This window comes from Lactuca virosa, chromosome 5 (genome assembly GCF_052849685.1).
Source record: "Lactuca virosa cultivar CGN04683 chromosome 5, Lactuca_virosa_CGN04683_v6, whole genome shotgun sequence".
NCBI lineage: Eukaryota > Viridiplantae > Streptophyta > Magnoliopsida > Asterales > Asteraceae > Lactuca > Lactuca virosa.
In genome coordinates this window covers 196523687-196542500 of record NC_136430.1, presented here as the reverse complement: position 1 = coordinate 196542500, position 18814 = coordinate 196523687, and the positions used below count along the sequence as shown (strand labels likewise).

The 18814-nt window shown below is 43.5% G+C and overlaps 2 protein-coding genes across 2 annotated transcripts; both read left to right on the top strand.

The window, feature by feature from the left end:
- The first annotated feature begins 13059 nt into the window (after positions 1-13059).
- LOC145112204 (uncharacterized) lies at positions 13060-13410 on the top strand. Its single transcript, XM_079048401.1, has one exon. It carries the CDS (start codon positions 13060-13062, stop codon positions 13408-13410), a length of 351 nt encoding a protein of 116 aa, XP_078904527.1.
- A 507-nt stretch (positions 13411-13917) lies between these two features.
- LOC145112203 (uncharacterized) lies at positions 13918-14409 on the top strand. Its single transcript, XM_079048400.1, has one exon. The coding sequence runs from the start codon at positions 13918-13920 to the stop codon at positions 14407-14409; it is 492 nt and encodes a 163-aa protein (XP_078904526.1).
- The last annotated feature ends 4405 nt before the right edge of the window (positions 14410-18814 follow it).

The window sequence follows — 18814 nt, the reverse complement described above, 5'->3', positions numbered from 1 at the left end:
TTTGTAATTTAATTTAATTACTTTTTTTTAATAAAAAACATTTTTTATTTAATATTAAATAATATATATATATATATATATATATATATATATATATATATATATATATATATATATATATATTTAATATATATATTTTTAATAATACACAAACATTTGTGATTATTTTTTTATGCATTTTTATGATTTTTAGAGTTTTTTTGTTTTCCATATAACCCTTATATATATATATATATATATATATATATATATATATATATATATATATATATATATATATATTAACGTTTCGATGAAAAATAAATTTATTGAAATTGGTTAGAATACATAGTAATACTAAAAAAATACAGAGCCTTAATGTTTTAATTGATATTATTTTTAAAATATTTATAAAAGTAATTGTATAGTTTTTTATGATCTATATATATTTTTAAGAAAATAAACCAATACTAGCCTACATAATAATAAAAGTAAACATTGCAAACCGTATAATTATTAAGATTATTAACATACAATTTCATCTATATATATATTTGAAATAGATAAGGAAATTATTGGAGGGTGTTTTTTGTAATTTGTATCTAAGTGAAAGGAGTAATTAGAAAAGATATATAAAAACAATTGAAATCTATGAAGTAAATGATGAGAAGTAAACAATCAATATTCTAACCCAATCAAACCCTTCACTCCTTTCTCTTTCTTCAAGCTATAAGGATGACGACTATGCTTTGGCGAGCCCCCTAGCGAGAGCTAGGGGTGGTTTTCTACATCAATGGCGAGCTAAAGCGAGTGGCTTTGGCGAGTGTCACTTCGTTTAGCCAAGGCTAAGGGGAGTGGTAACACTCTTAGCACCTTGCTACATCAGTTTTTTAAGTGTCACTTCATTTTTCTCCCTTAAGCATCTAAACTTAACATTTAGTAAGGAGTGATAACACTCCTAGCACTCCATTTTTTATTTTCCTTTTACTAATTTAATTTAATTACTATATTTTAATAAACAAAGATTTTTTATTTAATGTTATATAAAATATGTTTTTTGTATTTTCTTTTTGTAATTTAATTTAATTACTTTATTTTAATAAAAAAAACATTTTTTATTTAATATTAAATAATAAATATATTTTTTTAATATATATATTTTTAATAATACACAAACATTTGTGATCTCTATGTATTTTTTATGCACTTTTATGATTTTTAAAGTTTTTTTGTTTTCCATATAACCCTTATATATATATATATATATATATATATATATATATATATATATATATATATATATATATATATTGATGAGTTAAAAACTCTTTAGATCGATAGATCTTTAACAGGTAAATAAGCAAGAACAATAAATAATGGAACACACAATGAATCAATCTGTATGTCGAATGATTAAAATGTAGTCACACCTCAGTAGAGCTCGATTAAGAACTTCCACTGTAGAGGTGCGCTAGGGTTTACAGTACACTTGATAAAATAATAATGGAAGCGTTAATGATAAGATGCATGCATGCAACTTATATACTAAACCCTAAAACAAACACACGGCTGGACAGGCACAAACCGGTGACAAAACTGGACTAACAACTGAGCCCAAGACGCAACACAATAGGCCCAACAATCTCCCCCTTTGCGTCAATAGAGGCGAGAGACTACTTCGGTTGAGTAACTTTAGTCTTCCTCACAATCTTGAACGGCTTGGGGATGATGGCAAGAAGAGTTTGACGGAAAAGAATATACCACCGAAGCATATCAGTAAACATCTTTTTATCGGCTTCGCTGTTCTGATTACACCCGTGAACAATATCCAGAATATGCTCCAGGCAGGCGGTGGAGAACAGGTGTTTGTCAATAAGAGCGAACATGCATTTTTGACCTTCTCCCCTAATGAACATGATCGTATGAAACTTGGGGTCGATTTTACCCTTAATCATCACGTTGACATCGCTTGCCCTCCCTATTGGCTTCATAGTGGGCTTCTTATGTATGACAGAGACGATTTCCTGATCCATCTTTGCGACTTCATGAATATAGCACACGAGCATTCGCTTGATGTGATCGATAATAGGCTCATACTCCTTTTGGTTAGTCAGCAAAATGTTGTTCAGGAGAATCCAATCATGAGGATTCAGATTCGGCAGATCAGCCGGGGAAATCATATGAACCGAGCTATCAGAGCCTCGGGTCACTTTGAACTTGATGTTGATAAACTTCCCTGCTGAAGTGGGTTTCAACACCTTGACCGTTGTGATTTTCTGATTACTCCAGGTCAGGTATTGCGGTTGAGCAAACTCAAGATAATACTCAAGCAGATCCCGATCAACCTTCGGGTCTGGGGAAAGAATGCCAGTCGTTGACTTAAAACAGTGAAAAATGAATGTCTTTCGGGTGATTGACATATCAAATTGTGAGTCCTTGGAATTCTCAAGCCCAAAAGAAAGGACCGGTTCGAGCCAATGAGTGCTTGGTGCATCGATTACCTCCCTCTGAAGCGTTTCCATAGACTACTCAGGAAACATAGACTTCCTTTGTTCTAGCATTTCATTCGCTTTCCTCTCCTTATCAAGAATTTCTTTTTCTCTTTGAATCTTCGCCTCAATTTCTCGTTCAGTAGGTTTAACTTTAAGATCTTCGGTTTTAGAAGCTTTTCCTTCTGTATCAGTGTCATCGTCGTTTTCATCCTCATCATCATCACCAATCATCTTTTTTTGGTTGCCCTTCATACTGCCCGAAGCTTCATTACCCTTCGGCTCAATACTGACTTTCGGTTTTGGAGGTGGTTGAGATTGACCCTTGCCCTGAGTAACATCTTCTCCCCCTTGTTTCGGAGGGACAACTGGCTCCGGAACACCCTTAATTCTGCTCAAAACATCCAGAGCAGATCTCAACTTCTCAGCCAAGTGGCGTCGAATGGAGATGGTAAGGATTGAGTCATGGGCCTCCAGAAGGTGTAGGAGAATGGAATGTACATCACCAACCGAACGTTTAATCACTTCACGCTCAGATTTTAACTCTGCAATCTCCTTGTTTGCAGCCTTGAGCTTGAGATTCTGAAGTTTAAGCTGAGAAGTGCGCTTATCCAGCTCATCCATAATCTTGTTTTCGACAGCAAGCTCAGCTTCGAGTTGAGTGAGACGAGCATCAACTGAAGTGTGAAGTTCAGTGTTAGCAGCCTGAATTTCTTGGCGAGCTTCCTCAAAATGTTTCTTTTCAGCTTCCAGTGAACGCGTAAGATTATCAACCGAAGCGTTCACTGTTGGAGCATTCTTCTGAGCGGCATCTTGGAGATAATCAAGAAATAGCTGTGCATCCGAAACTAGTTTTTCGACATTTGCGGTCGTCTGCTTGCAATCCTTGGTGGAGGCTTCAACTGTAAGTGAAGCTTTCTGACAGGTGGAGGTTGAGGCTTCAATGGCTTTAACAACATTAGTGATGGAAGTGTCATGCTCTTTGACAATAGTTACCAACAGAGCCTTGATTGCTGCTTCTGAATATGCACTGCCAGAAGAGGAAGAGAGAAGTTGGTCAAGTTTGTCATTCATGGCCTTGAGATGCTTCTTCGTAACAGGAGCGTCATCATCATCATCACTCTGTACTCGATAAGGACTGAAGTAAACAGAGTCGAATTCCAGGTCGTCACCGCCAAGAACAGGTTCAGATTCATGTGAAGGAGGTGGGGATAAAGGTGCTGAGGAAATTGGGGGATCAGAACCGAAAGTAGATGCCCTCGTATCAAATACGTTGACACGAACAGGAGGTTCGGTTGGAGAAGTAGTAATGGTAGTAACTGTAGTGAACAGAGGGATTGGAATTGGAATTGAGGTAGTAGTGGTGGATGAGATGGGTGGGGGAAAGCGAGCAATAGTAATAGGAACCGAGTGTGGAGGAGAACGAGGAGGTGAGTGCCGGTTACTGTCATTAGATGGTGAGGGTGGAGGCGAATTACCTCTATGTGGACTTTCGGTTCGAGTAGCTTCGTCGTCAGTTGACTCGGGGTCGTGTTGTGTGTCAGAGGGAACATACTCAGAGTCACTGGAAGATGGGGAGGGAGAATTCGGTCTTTGAGCTTTTATCTTGATCTTTCGTTTCTTTGGAGCAGTAGGCGCTGCTTGCTCAGACTTGCATTTCTTGGGAGTAGAAACTTTGGAGGATTGACCGTCCTTTTCCCCTTTTCAATCAGGCTTCTTCCCTCTTTTTACTGGTTTGTCTGCGGCGTCTAGCGAGCTTTGCATTTATGGAGTAAGTTGTTGTGGCCCTGTAGGTGTTAGCTTCTTGTACTCATTGATTACCTGGCTTTTAGGGGAAACACATTTGTACATTGACTCCGGAATCGAACCAATGAAGAGAATTTTGGAGGGATCTGAGACAAGAATCCTCGTCGTGTGGAAGGTAGCAATCGATGACTTGAGTGAATCTGCCATTATTGGAACATGAAACTTTGCCATCGCCCAATTAGTGACTATAGTCCAAAACCGAGCACATGAAATTTCTGAGTGCCTTGAAGAAGAACTTATACTCTGAACCAGTTGAGACCATATGATTGACCCATAATCCATGTTAACCCCATGATACAGACCATATAGAAGGGTCATGAACGCCCTGCTCGTTCCATCTGAACCTGCAACCCTCTCCGATAAACCCTTGGAGAGGAGAGTAAAGATTTCGTTCCACTGAGGAGGAAGACAATATTTCTTGAACTTAGTGACAGTGGTGAGAAGCTCAGTGTACCCCATATCATAAAACATCGTGAACAACTGAGTAGCGGTAATGGAATCAGGGTTAATCATAGAATCGGCGACAGCAAGGTGTAGCAACAAACAAAACCTAGCTTTTGAAATCGACGTCTTTTGATTGACGATCTCAAAGAAGATACGCTCCTTAGCTTTATCGTAAACAACAGTGGAGTAGATGTGAGAGAGCATCGACACTGGAACGCATTCAACCTTTGTGAGAGCAACTACCAGTGGGGAATACTTGAGACATTCAACCACATGAAACATGTGCGAATCATAGACAAATGGGTTCAGTTCGATGATCAGATTCTGATTGGGTTTGATGGTCAGAAGAGATGACTGAGCAGTTTGTTCGTAAACCGAGGAAGATTCAGCCATTGTTGCAGGTGTGAAGAAGAAGATGAACAGTAGAAAATCGCCGATTTGTTCTTGAGAGAGTGGAGAATTGGTAAAGTAACCCAAGAGGTGTGAGAAAACCTTTTATACCATCGCCAGGAGAGAGAAAAATCCACTGTAATGATTCGACATCTTCTGAATCGACGCCAGAAAAAGTGTGATTTGACAGCTGGGTTTTCCGAAGAAGACGTCATCAGGCGTGATATTAGGTTCCGTTTCAAATCCACGCGCCTTTCCATCCTTATCTCCTGTTCAAATTTTGAACCGTTTCAAATTCATGCTGACTCATCCTTATTTTATTTTTATTATTAAAATAAATCAACGCCATCATAAAGAATCGAAGCTATATGTCTGGAAATAGCTTATTAGCAACCGAACCAGAGTTTGGAAAATCGTAAAGATTTTCGTGCAAGATAGTGTGAAAGATAAAGAAATAAAGCAAAATTTATGTGGGATAATAGTGATGTCAATGAAGACATGAAGCAGTTGATCACGGACACGAATCTCTTCCTTCAAAGTCAAGAGAGACTTCGAAGTGCTTGTGTGGTTCCCCATGAAAATACGATCAAATGCTTGTGAAGAAGCATTGAAAGGCATCTTTTGATTATAAGGCTATTGATGGTGGTTTAGCTTCAATCCATGCTTTGGTTCTTGACATAAGACCGAAAGTGGACGAAGTACTTGTGAGACCGATGTAGCCTGTTAAACGAGTAGGTTTGATAAAATATTCAGTGACTTGATGTGTTAGAGAAATCTCAAGAAAAATAAAACTGGATCTTATGGGAAGAAAACGTCTTGGTGTTTACACAATTTCATAAAGATCACTCAAAAAGAAAAAGAGATTTCAGGTGACATTCCACAAGAGTGGTTTCGTTAAATCATGGATGAGAGCTAGAACGTTTGATTGTTCACTGTCAATTCATTAGTTGTGTTGGATTTTGGGTTTCACTCAGCTCGTGGTAGAGCGAAACTAAGATCATGAACACTGAAGTTGTGTAACCATAAACCTCAGTGGTAATATCTGAGAGTCTCAAGGGTTACGTAGATGAACCGAAAGCAAGTGGAGAAATGAGTGGAGGTGGTTAAGGAACTGAAAGTACCTCTGCTATACGAAAATGACAAAGCAGACAACTCTTTACTCAATATGAGAAGAGTAAGGTAGCTCATGACTTGAGTGATTTTAGCAGCCTGATTGGGAAGAGACGATTGGTGTTTATCGAATCATTAAGGCTTCACTCAGAGTTTTGGAGGCTTCGGTCTACATGCAGCAGCATGCTTCTAGGGACACCTAGCTAGTACAAAGATAAGAAAGTTATACCTGTCCCAACATCATTTTGTGTCGCATCTGTGAACTTGAAACAAGATAAGAATAGAGAGAGAATACTAAAACAAATAAAAATATTTTTGTAATTTTGGATTTTTAGAAATTCTGAAAAATAAAATAAAATAATAAAAAAATAAAATATTTTTGGATTTTTGTAATTTCTGAAAAATAATAAAAACGGAAAATAAAATACCATAGTAAAGCAAGCGAAAGGATAAACAAGATATACAAGAATATACAACCGAACCCAATCCTGAGATAAGATGAAGCGAAATGGACCGAGTGTTTGGGTCAATTCGGTTCCTAAAAATTCCAGAGCCGAAATAGACCGAGCGTTCGGTTCATTTCGTTTCCCGAAAAATTCTAGAGCCGAAATAGACCGAGCGTTCGGTTCATTTCGGTTCCCGAAAAAATTCAAGAGTCGAAATAGACAGAGCGTTCGGTTCATTTCGGTTCCCAAAAAAAATTAAAGAGCCGAAATAGACCGAGCGTTCGGTTCATTTCGGTTCCCAAAAAATTCTAGAGTCGAAACAGACCGAGCGTTCGGTTCATTTCGGTTCCCGAAAAAATTCAAGAGCCGAAATAGACAGAGCGTTCGGTTCATTTCGGTTCCCAAAAAAAATTAAAGAGCCGAAATAGACCGAGCGTTCGGTTCATTTCGGTTCCCAAAAAATTCTAGAGTCGAAACAGACCGAGCGTTCGGTTCATTTCGGTTCCCGAAAAAATTCAAGAGCCGAAATAGACAGCGCGTTCGGTTCATTTCGGTTCCCAAAAAAATTCAAGAGCCGAAATAGACCGAGCGTTCGCTCTATTTCGCTTGTACAATTTTAATTAGAAGAAAGGGGTTTCGGTATAGACTCAGCTTCCATCATTTCCAAGCCTTGGAGTATCTTATTAAAGCTTGCTTCAAGTAAGGCCTTGGTGAATATATCTGCCAGTTGATTAGCAGATCTAATGAAATGGACTTCGATATTACCATCTTCAACATGGTCCTTGATAAAATGGTATCTTAGTGCAATATGTTTTGTCTTGGAGTGTTGCACTGGATTGTGACGTATTCTAATCGCGCTTTCAGAGTCACAATAGAGGGGAATCTTCTTCATGCTGAGTCCATAATCCCTAAGTTGGCTTTGTATCCATACAACTTGTGAAGTACAGGATGCTGCGGCGATGTACTCAGCTTCGGCTGTAGAAAGAGACACGCAAGTTTGTTTCTTTGATTTCCAACTGACGAGTTTACCATCAAGGAATTGGCACCCGCCAGTAGTGCTCTTTCGGTCCAGACCACATCCACCATGATCAGCGTCAAAGAAGGCTTGAACGAAGAAGCCGGATTTTACCGGATACCAGAGACCGAGAGACGAGGTTCGCTTCAGATACTGAAAAATATTCTTCACAACCATCATGTGAGGTTCGCGTGGATTAGCTTGAAACATGGCACAATAACAGACAGAAAACATTATATTTGGTCGACTAGTTGTCAGATACATTAAGGACCCTATCATTTGTCGATAGAGGGTCATGTCAACAGCTGGTTTTTCCAGAGAAGGTGTTAACTTCGTGCCAAATGCCATATGAACCTTCACTTTTGAGTCTCCCATCATACCGAACTTCGCTAGTAGAGTCTTCGTGTAAGCCTCCTGATTAATAAAAATGCCTTCTGGTCCCTGTCTAATATTCAGTCCAAGGAAAAAGTTAATCGGACCCATTGCGCTCATTTCAAATTTAGTCTCCATCAACTTCCTGAATTCGGCTGTTAAGCTAGGATTCGTGGAGCCGAAGATGATGTCATCGACGTAAATTTGAACTATCATTAAATGTTCGCCTTCTTTCTTGCGAAAGAAGGTTGGGTCAACCGAACCTTGAATTTGGACAACTTAAGAAAGCGTGTTAGAGTTTCATACCATGCTCTCGGGGATTGTTTCAAACTGTAGACTGCTTTATCCAGAATGTAGCAATGATCTGGATACTTCTCGTTCACAAATCCAGGTGGCTGCTCAACATACACCGTTTCTTCGAGTTCCCCATTCAAGAAAGCACACTTGATGTCCATTTGGAAAACTTCGAAGTTTTTGTGTGCAGCATATGCCAGAAAGATTCTTACTGATTCCAACCTTGCTACGGGAGCGAAGGTCTCTTCGTAGTCTATCCCTTCTTCTTGACAATATCCCTTCACAACCAGCCTTGCTTTGTTACGAATTACATTCCCTTCTTTGTCTATTTTGTTTTGAAATACCCATTTTAGTCCAACTACAGATACATCCTTTGGTGTAGGAATCAGTCTCCATACCTTGTTTCGCTCAAACTCGTTGAGTTCGTCTTGCATTGCATGTACCCAATCTGAGTGATCGAGTGCAGTGTTGACAGTCTTCGGTTCAATTTTGGAGACAAACGAATTAAACATGCAAAATTCCACTTGAGAGAATAATGCAGTTTGCTTCGCTTTCAGTTGAGAACGAGTAAGAACACTTTCTGATGAATCACCGATGATTTGGGTTTTTGGATGATCTTTTGTCCATTTAGTGAGAGGTGGGTAATTTGGATCATAGGAGGGATCCAACTCATCATTTACTTCTTCATCGAATTCTGACTGAGTATCATCATCATTTGTATTTGCATTCTCCCCCTCAAATGATGAGACAGTTTCGCCTCCAGGCATTGAATTCTCCCCCTCAACTGGACGTTCGGTTGATATGGTGGTTGATGGGTTCTCCCCCTGGAATGATAATTCAGGGTTATCAGATGAAGATGAACCCTCCCCCTGAAATGTAGAATTTTCTTTTGGAGGTTCGCTTGTACTGGGCTGTTCGGTAGTTCCCGGTTGTTCTTTTTCCATAACCTTCGCTGCATCATCAATGATTTGCTTCAAGGAATCAATCTTATTGTCAGCAGCCTTTGTGTAACATCCCAAAATTGAAGCCCACAAATTTCATTTTTAATTAAGTAATTCACAACATAGTTTACCAAAACATTTCCCATGCCATGTCATTTGTAAAAAGAAACTTAACAATGTGTCTGAAAATCATATCGTCAAAAGTAAAATAAATCAGAGTACATTCCCAGAAAACTCCATGCGGAAACCAAGTGTGTGTGTGATGCGCTGCTACACCGCCGGCTCCTTCCCCTTAGACGAAGAGGTACCTGAAACCAAGACTAAAAATGTAAGCACAAAGCTTAGTGAGTTCCCCCATCATACCACATACCATACAATCACATAGCATACATACTGTCGGGAAATTCTAGGGCGCCCGTCCTACCCATGTCAAGCCATTCTGGGGTGCTGACCTACCCATGTCAAGCCATTCTGGGGTGCTGACCTACCCATGTCGAGCCATTCTGGGGTGCTGACCTACCCTCCGGTCTTTCAACCAAACACGGGGACTATTTCACCCCTACTGCTAACACATAATATCATATCTCAATCATACTGTCAGACATATCTGGGGTGTCCGACCTACCCATTGGTCCTAACGACCGATTCGGGGACTAGGCCCCTCCTACTGATACTATCTCACATAACATAGCAAACTAGCTTAGTCACATATCAAGCAAACTAGCATCCTCGCATATCAAGCAATAGCAGACCAGACAATTATCACAAAGACAATCATCTCAACTAAACAACTACTAGTGGGCCGCCCTTGGTGCCTTAGACCCACTTCTACTGGAAGGTAACTCACCTCGATGTCGTGTAGTGTCTGAACTATCCCCTGCGTGAAGATCGACTCTCCTCGACTCCTCAATCCCTACACGACGACCCTTCTAAGTCATCAAATGGAATATACAACCCTAACCAGGGTCAACACAAGTCCAGTCAAAGTCAATATTGGTCAAAGTCAACACCCAGTTGACCTGACTCGCCGAGTTGGTCTACCAACTCGTTGAGTCCATACTTCACTAACCCGATCCAACCCCGACCCTACTCGTCGAGTCTAGCAAGAACTCGACGGGTTCTCCTTCATTCAAACCATCGGGACCATCTTCATTTGACTCGCCGAGTTCATCCTTGAACTCGTTGAGTTCATCTCCCTCATAAGAATGTGTCCAGTCTATGACTCGCCGAGTTGTATGAACAACTCGTCGAGTCCATCTTCAAAGATTGGGAGATTGCCTTGGACTCGCCGAGCCTGCTCATGCACTCGTCGAGTCCCATGATTCCCAGGTCCCTTTTCGCGTCTAAACATCTACGCGACTTTCCTCCCTAACAACTGGTCCATCCACAGAAAGGATTTGGTGGTCATTACACCGCGACTCGCCGGGTCCCAAGAACAACTCGTCGAGTCCATCCTTGAGCAAAACTATACAGTCGATTTCAATGGGCCTTGACACCTCAAAACCATAGATATGGCCCCATAATGTCCATTTCATACGTAAAGTTTCAAACTTGGTTCACATGCAGGGGGTCTTTGGCCCAAAAAGCCATAAAAGATGGCCTCCATGGTGCATGGGGTGTTCATGGCAACAAAATGGGCACCTTTGTGCCATAAAACCCCCAATAGACATGGATCTAAAGCATACACTGACTTCCAACACTAAATCACGAATACCACCTCTCTAGGGCTTAGAAAGATGAAGGAAAGGCCTAAAAATCAAAATCTATAGACAAAGGTTCAGCTTCATACCTCCAATAAGTTGAAAATGAGCTCCAAACTCTGGATCTTCTTGTTTCCCCTTGGTCTCACAAGCTCCTTTCCTCTTCTCAAGCTTCACAACCCACCAAAAAGCACCAAAATGGCCTTAGAACACACAAAACGGCTAGGGTTTCGTTACACAGCTTTCTGGGAGTGATAAGGGCGATGGAGGCTGAGATAAGGTGTTTAAATAGGGTGCAAACCCTCAGATTTAGGGTTTCACTCAAACAGCACCTACTCGCCGAGTCAGTCTCCGGCTCGTCGAGTAGGTCACTTAAACTTCCCGCGGATCCCGACTCTACTCGACGAGTTGGGCCACTAATTCGTCGAGTCCCAGAGAAAATACATACAATTCTTGAATAAAATACATACCAGAAATCAGGTGTTACAAATCTCCCCCACTTATTTTAGACTTCGTCCTCGAAGTCTGCCACTGGGTCCTGAAAAAGCTCGGGGTAATGCTCCCTGATGACGTGCCTAAGTCAGAACGGAAGAGTCACGCCTGCCCAAGATACCTGGCGCCCCGGCCGAGCCAAGAAGAGCGGGCTCAGCGCCCGCCAGCGCCCCTAAGAGCAGGGCGCCCCGGCGAAAGGCTCGCACATGCCAAAGACGCTCCCAGTGTCAAGACAAAGGATACGGTCAAGTGACAAGGCAGAGGGTCAGAGCATTACCGCCGGAGCCAATGGCAGTACTCTGACATAAAGAGGCGTACAACCCTCCAATCAGCACCTCTGACCTTGTCCCCTAAAAGCGATCCTGTCCCGTACGGACAAGCAGGATCGCTAGGTATAAAAGGGCGCACTCAGGAGCCTTAAAGGTAAGCCATCTTCTCTAAGAGCAATCTCCTTGAGAAACACCTAAAACCCCATCTAACTTGACCGTCGGAGCGTTCTTTTGGGAGCCTCCTCTCGGGAAACGGCTGACGGTTGTTCTTTCGTGTGGCCTTGCAGATACCTTCTAACACCAGACCGGAGAGCAAACGGAAGGTCAAGATCAAGGTCGCATCATTTGGCGCCATCCATTTTGTGTGACGAACAACGAAGCAAAAACCACTGTTTCAACAAAATCAATGTCGTCTGACGGCGGCGACGGGGTTGAGGGAATCCAGAACAGCCCTATACGCTCCATGACACCGTTGGACAACGTACCACCACCCATAACGGTCACCAATGAACCCACTGGTGAAGGAAGCTCTATGCTAACTACAACACCCCCGATAACCCAGTAGCTAGCTCAACCACCTTTTTCGCTGCCAATAACAAGCATAGAAGCCATCATCCAACCACCATCCCGACAACTGAGGCCACCTATGGGGACGGTACCACTAGCCACACCTTTTCCGACGCCGTTAACATTCCAGCCAACGGCGACACAACTCTCAGTAAACCAAACGTCACCCTTTTTTACCCCGATGGTACAACGCCAACTTCCCCTTTTTCCAGCGACGATGCCAGCAAGACAAGCACCAAACACCCAACCGCCACTCCACGTGTCACCACAGAGCCAGATACCGACGAGCACACCCCTGATGCTCCCGCCGCTCGCGCAAACCATGGTAGCACCACCATTGTTTCTTCACCTCTTGACAGGCACATGGGGTGAGCCTATAGAGACCACCCACACAAGTCAACAGCAGCCTACACCAACGCAATCCCTGGCTCAACCTCAACTTATACACACGGGATAATCGCTGCAGTTGCCGTTCCAACAGCCGACCTTCTATGGTCCTAACCCAGGATACCAAGCGTTCTACGGTCACCCCGGGGCACAGCCGTACAACACGCCCCACCAGTATAATGTACAAGGCTCGCTAACCATCCCCAATCAGGACTGCCTGTCACGGAGTGTCACATCTCCGTTTGCCAAGGAACTACTGGATTACGAGATCCCAAACACAGCGAAGCTCCCCAACTTGAAAACTTACAATGGTACCACCGATCCGGACAGTCATATCGACACATATGAATGGACAATGATGTCGTTAAAGCTAGACGAGCATTTTTTGTGCACATATTTCCCAACGATGCTAGATCGAAATGCAGGCACGTGGTTCAAGACGCTGCGCCCAGGTAGCATTTACCACTTTGGCCAACTCAAGTATCTTTTCCTCACCAACTTCATGCAACTGCGAAAGTACAAAGGCGATTCCCATTCCATCATCGGATGTAAGCAAAAGGAAGGGGAAAGCGTAAGAGAGTACTTCACACGGTTTACAAATGCCACGTTGGACGTGCCGAGTCATGACGAGGGTCTTATAGCAGGAGCTTTCACATGGGGACTCCTCCCCGACCCTCTGTCACAGAAACTCATGGGCAAAAAACCATAGACAAGAGCTGAACTAAAGGAAAGGGTGGAAAGATATTTAAGACAGGAGGAAGGCGAAGCAACAAAACAAGCATACTTAAACGCCATGGCCGTCAAGCGTTCTAACCCAACCTACACAGAAACATCAGGGGGAGGCAGGCACTTCAAACAAGGGAAGAGACCACTGGGTCGCTTCAGGCCGTTTGTCAAGGATGACAGACGGGGTCGTCATCCAGATGTATATGTGGTCGCGGACAAACAGCAAGAGAGAGCACCAAAAGGACGGTACTGCGAATACCACAAAAGCAAAACACATGACACTACCAACTGCTCGGTCCTTAAAAAAGAAATGGAGGAGAAAAAGCTCAAGGGAGATCTTGTGGAGGTAGCACGCAGCCTGCGCGCCAAGTTTGACGCAGAAAACGCCAAAGGAGCTCCGAAAGAAGGTACTCAGCCCAAAGAAATATTCATGATATGAGCCAAGAGAAGCAGACACGAGGGAACTGCACATCAGGAGAACCTAACGCCCATGACACAAGAGCTCACATTCTCAGCACAAGATCCCAGACCCGAAGGCTGGACAGGTGATAACCCCCTCATAATACAGGCCTCTATTAAAGACGTGGTCATACACATAGTGTATATCGACACAGGTAGCTCCGCAGACATCATCTACGAGCATTGCTTCCGCCTCCTCCCAGACAGGTGGAAGGACGGCCTGAGACCTACAACGGGAAGGTTGGTCGGATTCACGGGACACAGTCTATGGCCGCTAGGCATGATCCACCTCCCTCTTATACTGACTAGTCATGACAAGCAACGAAGGAAAACAGTCCTGGTCGATTTCGTTGTGATCCGACATTCAGCAGAACATAATATCATTATGGGAAGGCCAACCTTGCTCAAATTAGGCGCGATTCCGTCCACAATGCACGAGATAGTGAAGTTCAACACTAGCGGAGGTCCGACCACAATCCTGGCCACACCACCAAGACAACTGCAGTGCTTTACGATCATGTAGCCAGCCGAGATAACAAGAGAAACCAAAAAAGCACGGGGTGAATCGGAATACGAGAAAGAGGTAGTCAACGAAGAAAACCTTGATCAGAAAATCAGCATCGGTCGCAACCTTCCAGGGCACACCAGGCGGGCACTCGTCGATCTCCTCAGGTGATACAAGCACATATTTGCGTGGACCCCCACAGACATGGTAGGTGTAGACCGGAAAATCATTGAACATAAACTCATGATTAAACCGGGTACAAAGGAAGTTAAACAGAAAAAGAGGGTCCAGGGGGGAGATCGTAATAGGGCGATCAACGTAGAGGTGGCTAAGCTGACAAAGGCGGAGATTCTGAGGGAAGCAGTTTTCCCAACTTGGATAGCCAATCCTGTCATGGTACGAAAGCATGACGGATCATTGCGCATTTGCATCGATTTCTCCGACCTTAACAAGACATGCCCTAAAGATTGCTACCCCCTCCCGGAAATTGACCAGAAGGTAGAATCACTACAAGGTTTCAAATTAAAATGTTTTCTGGATGCGTATAAAGGGTATCACCAGATCCTGATGAGTAAGGACGACGAGGAGAAAACAACTTTCTACACCGACCATGGCACATTCTGCTATACCAAAATACCCTTTGGTTTAAAAAACGTGGGGGCAACATACCAACGTCTGGTCAACTCCATGTTCTCAAGCCAGATTGGGAGAAACATTGAAGTATATGTCGACGATATGGTCATTAAAAGTGAGGATGAGGTAAAGATGTTACAGGATATTGAAGAGACTTTCAAAACGTTGGAGAAAGCAAGGATGAAGCTAAACCCGAGCAAGTGCACGTTTGGAGTGGAAGAAGGCCAGTTCCTAGGATACTATGTTACCAGACAAGGCATCCAGCTCAACCCAGCAAAAGTGGACGAGTTCATGGAAACACCACCCCCAAGTACTCTAAGGGACCCGCAAGGCCTGAATGGGAAAATCACGGCGCTCAGTAGGTTCATCTCAAAGTCAGCAGAAAAGGCTATGCCACTATTTAACACATCGAAAGGCTGTATCGAGAAAAGTAATTTCCAGTGGACAACGGCGGCAGAGGTAGCATTCCAAGGAATCAAGGAAGCTTTACACAAACTACCCACGTTAGCTAGCCCTATTCCGGGTGAGATATTGCAGGTATACCTCTCGATTTCAGCCGAAGCCATATCCTCTGTACTAGTTGTGGAAAGAGAACGGGAACAGAAGCCAGTGTACTTCGTAAACAGAGTGTTACAAGGCCCTGAACTTAACTATCCCACCCTGGAAAAGCTGGTGCTAGCACTGATCTATGCTGCGAGACGGTTGAGACGGTATTTTCAGGCCCACCAAATAGAGGTCCTGACGAATTGCCCGATTAAACAAATCTTGCTCAAGCCCGAAACCTCAGGAAGACTCGCAAAATGGGCGATCGAATTGGGTGAACATGATATTAGCTACCGGCCAAGGACAAGCATCAAAGGGCAGGCGCTGGTAGATTTTCTACTTGAAGTCCCAGGGGAAGGAGATGTAATCAAAGAAGGAATCATGGCGGTAAAAGAAATTCCAGAGGGAAATAGAAAATGGACGTTGTATACCGATGGAGCGTCCAGCAGGGAGGGCTCGGGGGCTGGCCTAATCTTAACCAACCCGGAAGCAGAAGAGGTTACGTATGCCCTCCGTTTCGACTTCCACACCTCAAATAATGAGGCGGAGTACGAGGCATTGCTTGTCGGTCTACGCTTGGCCAAACAAATGGGGGCGGAGGCTGTAGCTGTGCTGACAGACTCAAGACTGGCTGCCAACCAGGTTAATGGAAGCTTCGAGACAAGAGACAAAAGAATGGAAAGATACGTTAAGACAGTGCGACAGCTTACCAAATCTTTTAAGGAGTTCACTATCAAGCAAGTCCCAAGGAGCGAGAACAGGAGAGCAGACGCCCTAAGCAAACTAGCGTCGACATGTTTTGATCACTTATCAAAGAAGGTTTTGGTCGAAGTGCTCAAGGAAAGAAGAATAGAGGAACGGCAGGTAAGCACACTCACGACAGCGGGACCCACATGGATGACCCCACTAATAGACTACCTGCAGCAAGGCGTCCTACATGATAGTCATGACGAAGCCAGAAGAATACGCATAAAGGCACCTTCATACGTTCTAATTGAGGGGGAGCTATACCGAAAGGGGTTCACAACCCCCATGGCTAAGATGCGTGGACGAGATCAAAGGGAAAGAGGCGTTGCGGGAAGCACATGCAGGTCAAGCAGGCGCACATGAGGGTGCACGAGCTCTAACGGGAAAGGTGCTTCGGATGGGGATCTATTGGCCCACCATGCACCAAGACGCAGCAGAGCTGACAAAACCATGTGGGGAGTGCCAAGCGTTCTCCCCAGTCCAAGCGAATCCACCGGCACCCTTATCCAATATATCCAGCCCCTGGCCATTTTATCAATGAGGAATAGACATTGTGGGACCATTCCCAGAAGCGCCAGGAAGGTTAAAATATATGGTCATAGCTGTGGACTATTTTACGAAATGGATCGAAGCAGAACCATTGGCATGCATAACAGGAAGGCACATGATCAAGTTTGTCTGGAAGAATATCATGACTAGGTTTGGCACCCCTAAAATGTTGATAAGTGACAATGGGCTTCAGTTTGCTGAAAACCCGTTCAAGGAGTGGTGCGCTAGCAAGGGGATAAATCAACAATTCACATCAGTGGCACACCCACAAGCAAACGGACAGACAGAAGTATCCAATAGAACCATTGTGAACGGGATTAAGAAGCGGTTAGGAAAGGTCAAAGGAAACTGGGCGGAAGAGATACCGACGGTGCTATGGTCGTATAGGACCACCCCGCGAACAGGCACGCGGGAGACACCATTCAGTTTGACATATGGAGCTGAGGTAATGCTTCCAGCAGAGGTGATGATAGGCACACTAAGGACAAGCCATACCGATGAAGAAGCCAATTCCTGAGACCTGAGGCTGAACCTAGATATCCTCGAGGAAAGGCGGGTGAAGGCAAGCATACGCCAGGCAGCATACAAACGTGCGACAGAGAGATATTACAATCAAAGAGTCAAGGAAAAAGCATTTAAAGTGGGAGAGTACGTGCTAAGAAAGAACGAGGCAAGTCGGGCTCAACCTCAGGGTAAGTTAGGACCCGTATGGGAGGGTCCATACAAGGTTGTAGAAGCAAACCAGAATGGGGCGTACACACTAGAAACAATGGAAGGAAGACAGATTCCAAGAACGTGGAACGCAAGGAATTTGAGAAAATTCTACTTCTAGAAGAAAGCTCCCACAAGAAAGCAACGAAGTTGGAGCAAGTACTGTTGGATAATTCAAGCGTCAAAACGCAAGAAGCCAAGATCAAAACCCGAGTGCGTGAGCACTAAAGAAGGTTCTGATACTCGATGTGTTTAAAGCCTTGTACTCAGTGTACAAATCTAAGCAATTAAAATGATGAAATCTGTACTTAGTGTACTGGACTCTTAATGATTAACGTGCGTAATGCTCAGTGCATTTAAGTCTTAAATTTTGGCGTATTAAATTATAATGCTTAGTGCATTCAATGATAATACTTAGTGTATTAAATACTCGGTATATTAAAACCCAATGCATTCAGCCTTAATACTTAGAGTATTAAACCTTATGATCAACGCATATAAGGCTCGACACACAGGCTCATGCGGACGCTTAGTGCGTCGAATTAATCGAGGCATCACCCTTATGCTCAGCACAAGATCGATCGCTTAGTGCGTGGCCCTGTAGCATTAATAAATTTAGCAACTAACGATATATGGAGTAATAAACACATAGCGATTACATATATCACCAGATATCACAGCAAGGATAACATCGCCAACACACAAAAGCCAAAATAACCACATACAAGAGTTCAAGACATAAACATCAAAACAACAAACAAACAAGAGTCTTCACGCCCCATAGGGGTAGCACACGAAACCTACATCATACCATCACCGTCATCTCCATTCCATTCGACATTAGCGCCACCACCTCCACGCACAACAACATCTTCTACATCTCCAACGTTCTCAACAATGTCATCAACACGACATGGCTCAGAAACAGCATCATTACACTCATCATCCAAACAAACGTTGGCATCCAAACGATCGCCAACACCACCACCACCATCACTTTCATTAACAACACCCTCACCACCACCAACAGTGCTCTTACCATGATCAATTCCATCGTTGCCATCCACCACATCTTCAGGAGTACCATCGGAACCAGAGAAAGCACAAAGGTCACGAACCCCCTGCATGTCTAATTCGCCTAACCCCGACAATGAATCATGATCCATACTAGCAAATGCTAAGAGAGCCTCGTTGACACTAGTAACGGGGCCAGCAGCAGGGGTATCCACAAGACCTGGGT

Bases quoted from the DNA above. Each gene is read 5' to 3' on its own strand.
- LOC145112203 (XM_079048400.1), top strand. From the start codon at position 13,918: ATGACACAAGAGCTCACATTCTCAGCACAAGATCCCAGACCCGAAGGC.
- LOC145112204 (XM_079048401.1), top strand. From the start codon at position 13,060: ATGTCGTTAAAGCTAGACGAGCATTTTTTGTGCACATATTTCCCAACG.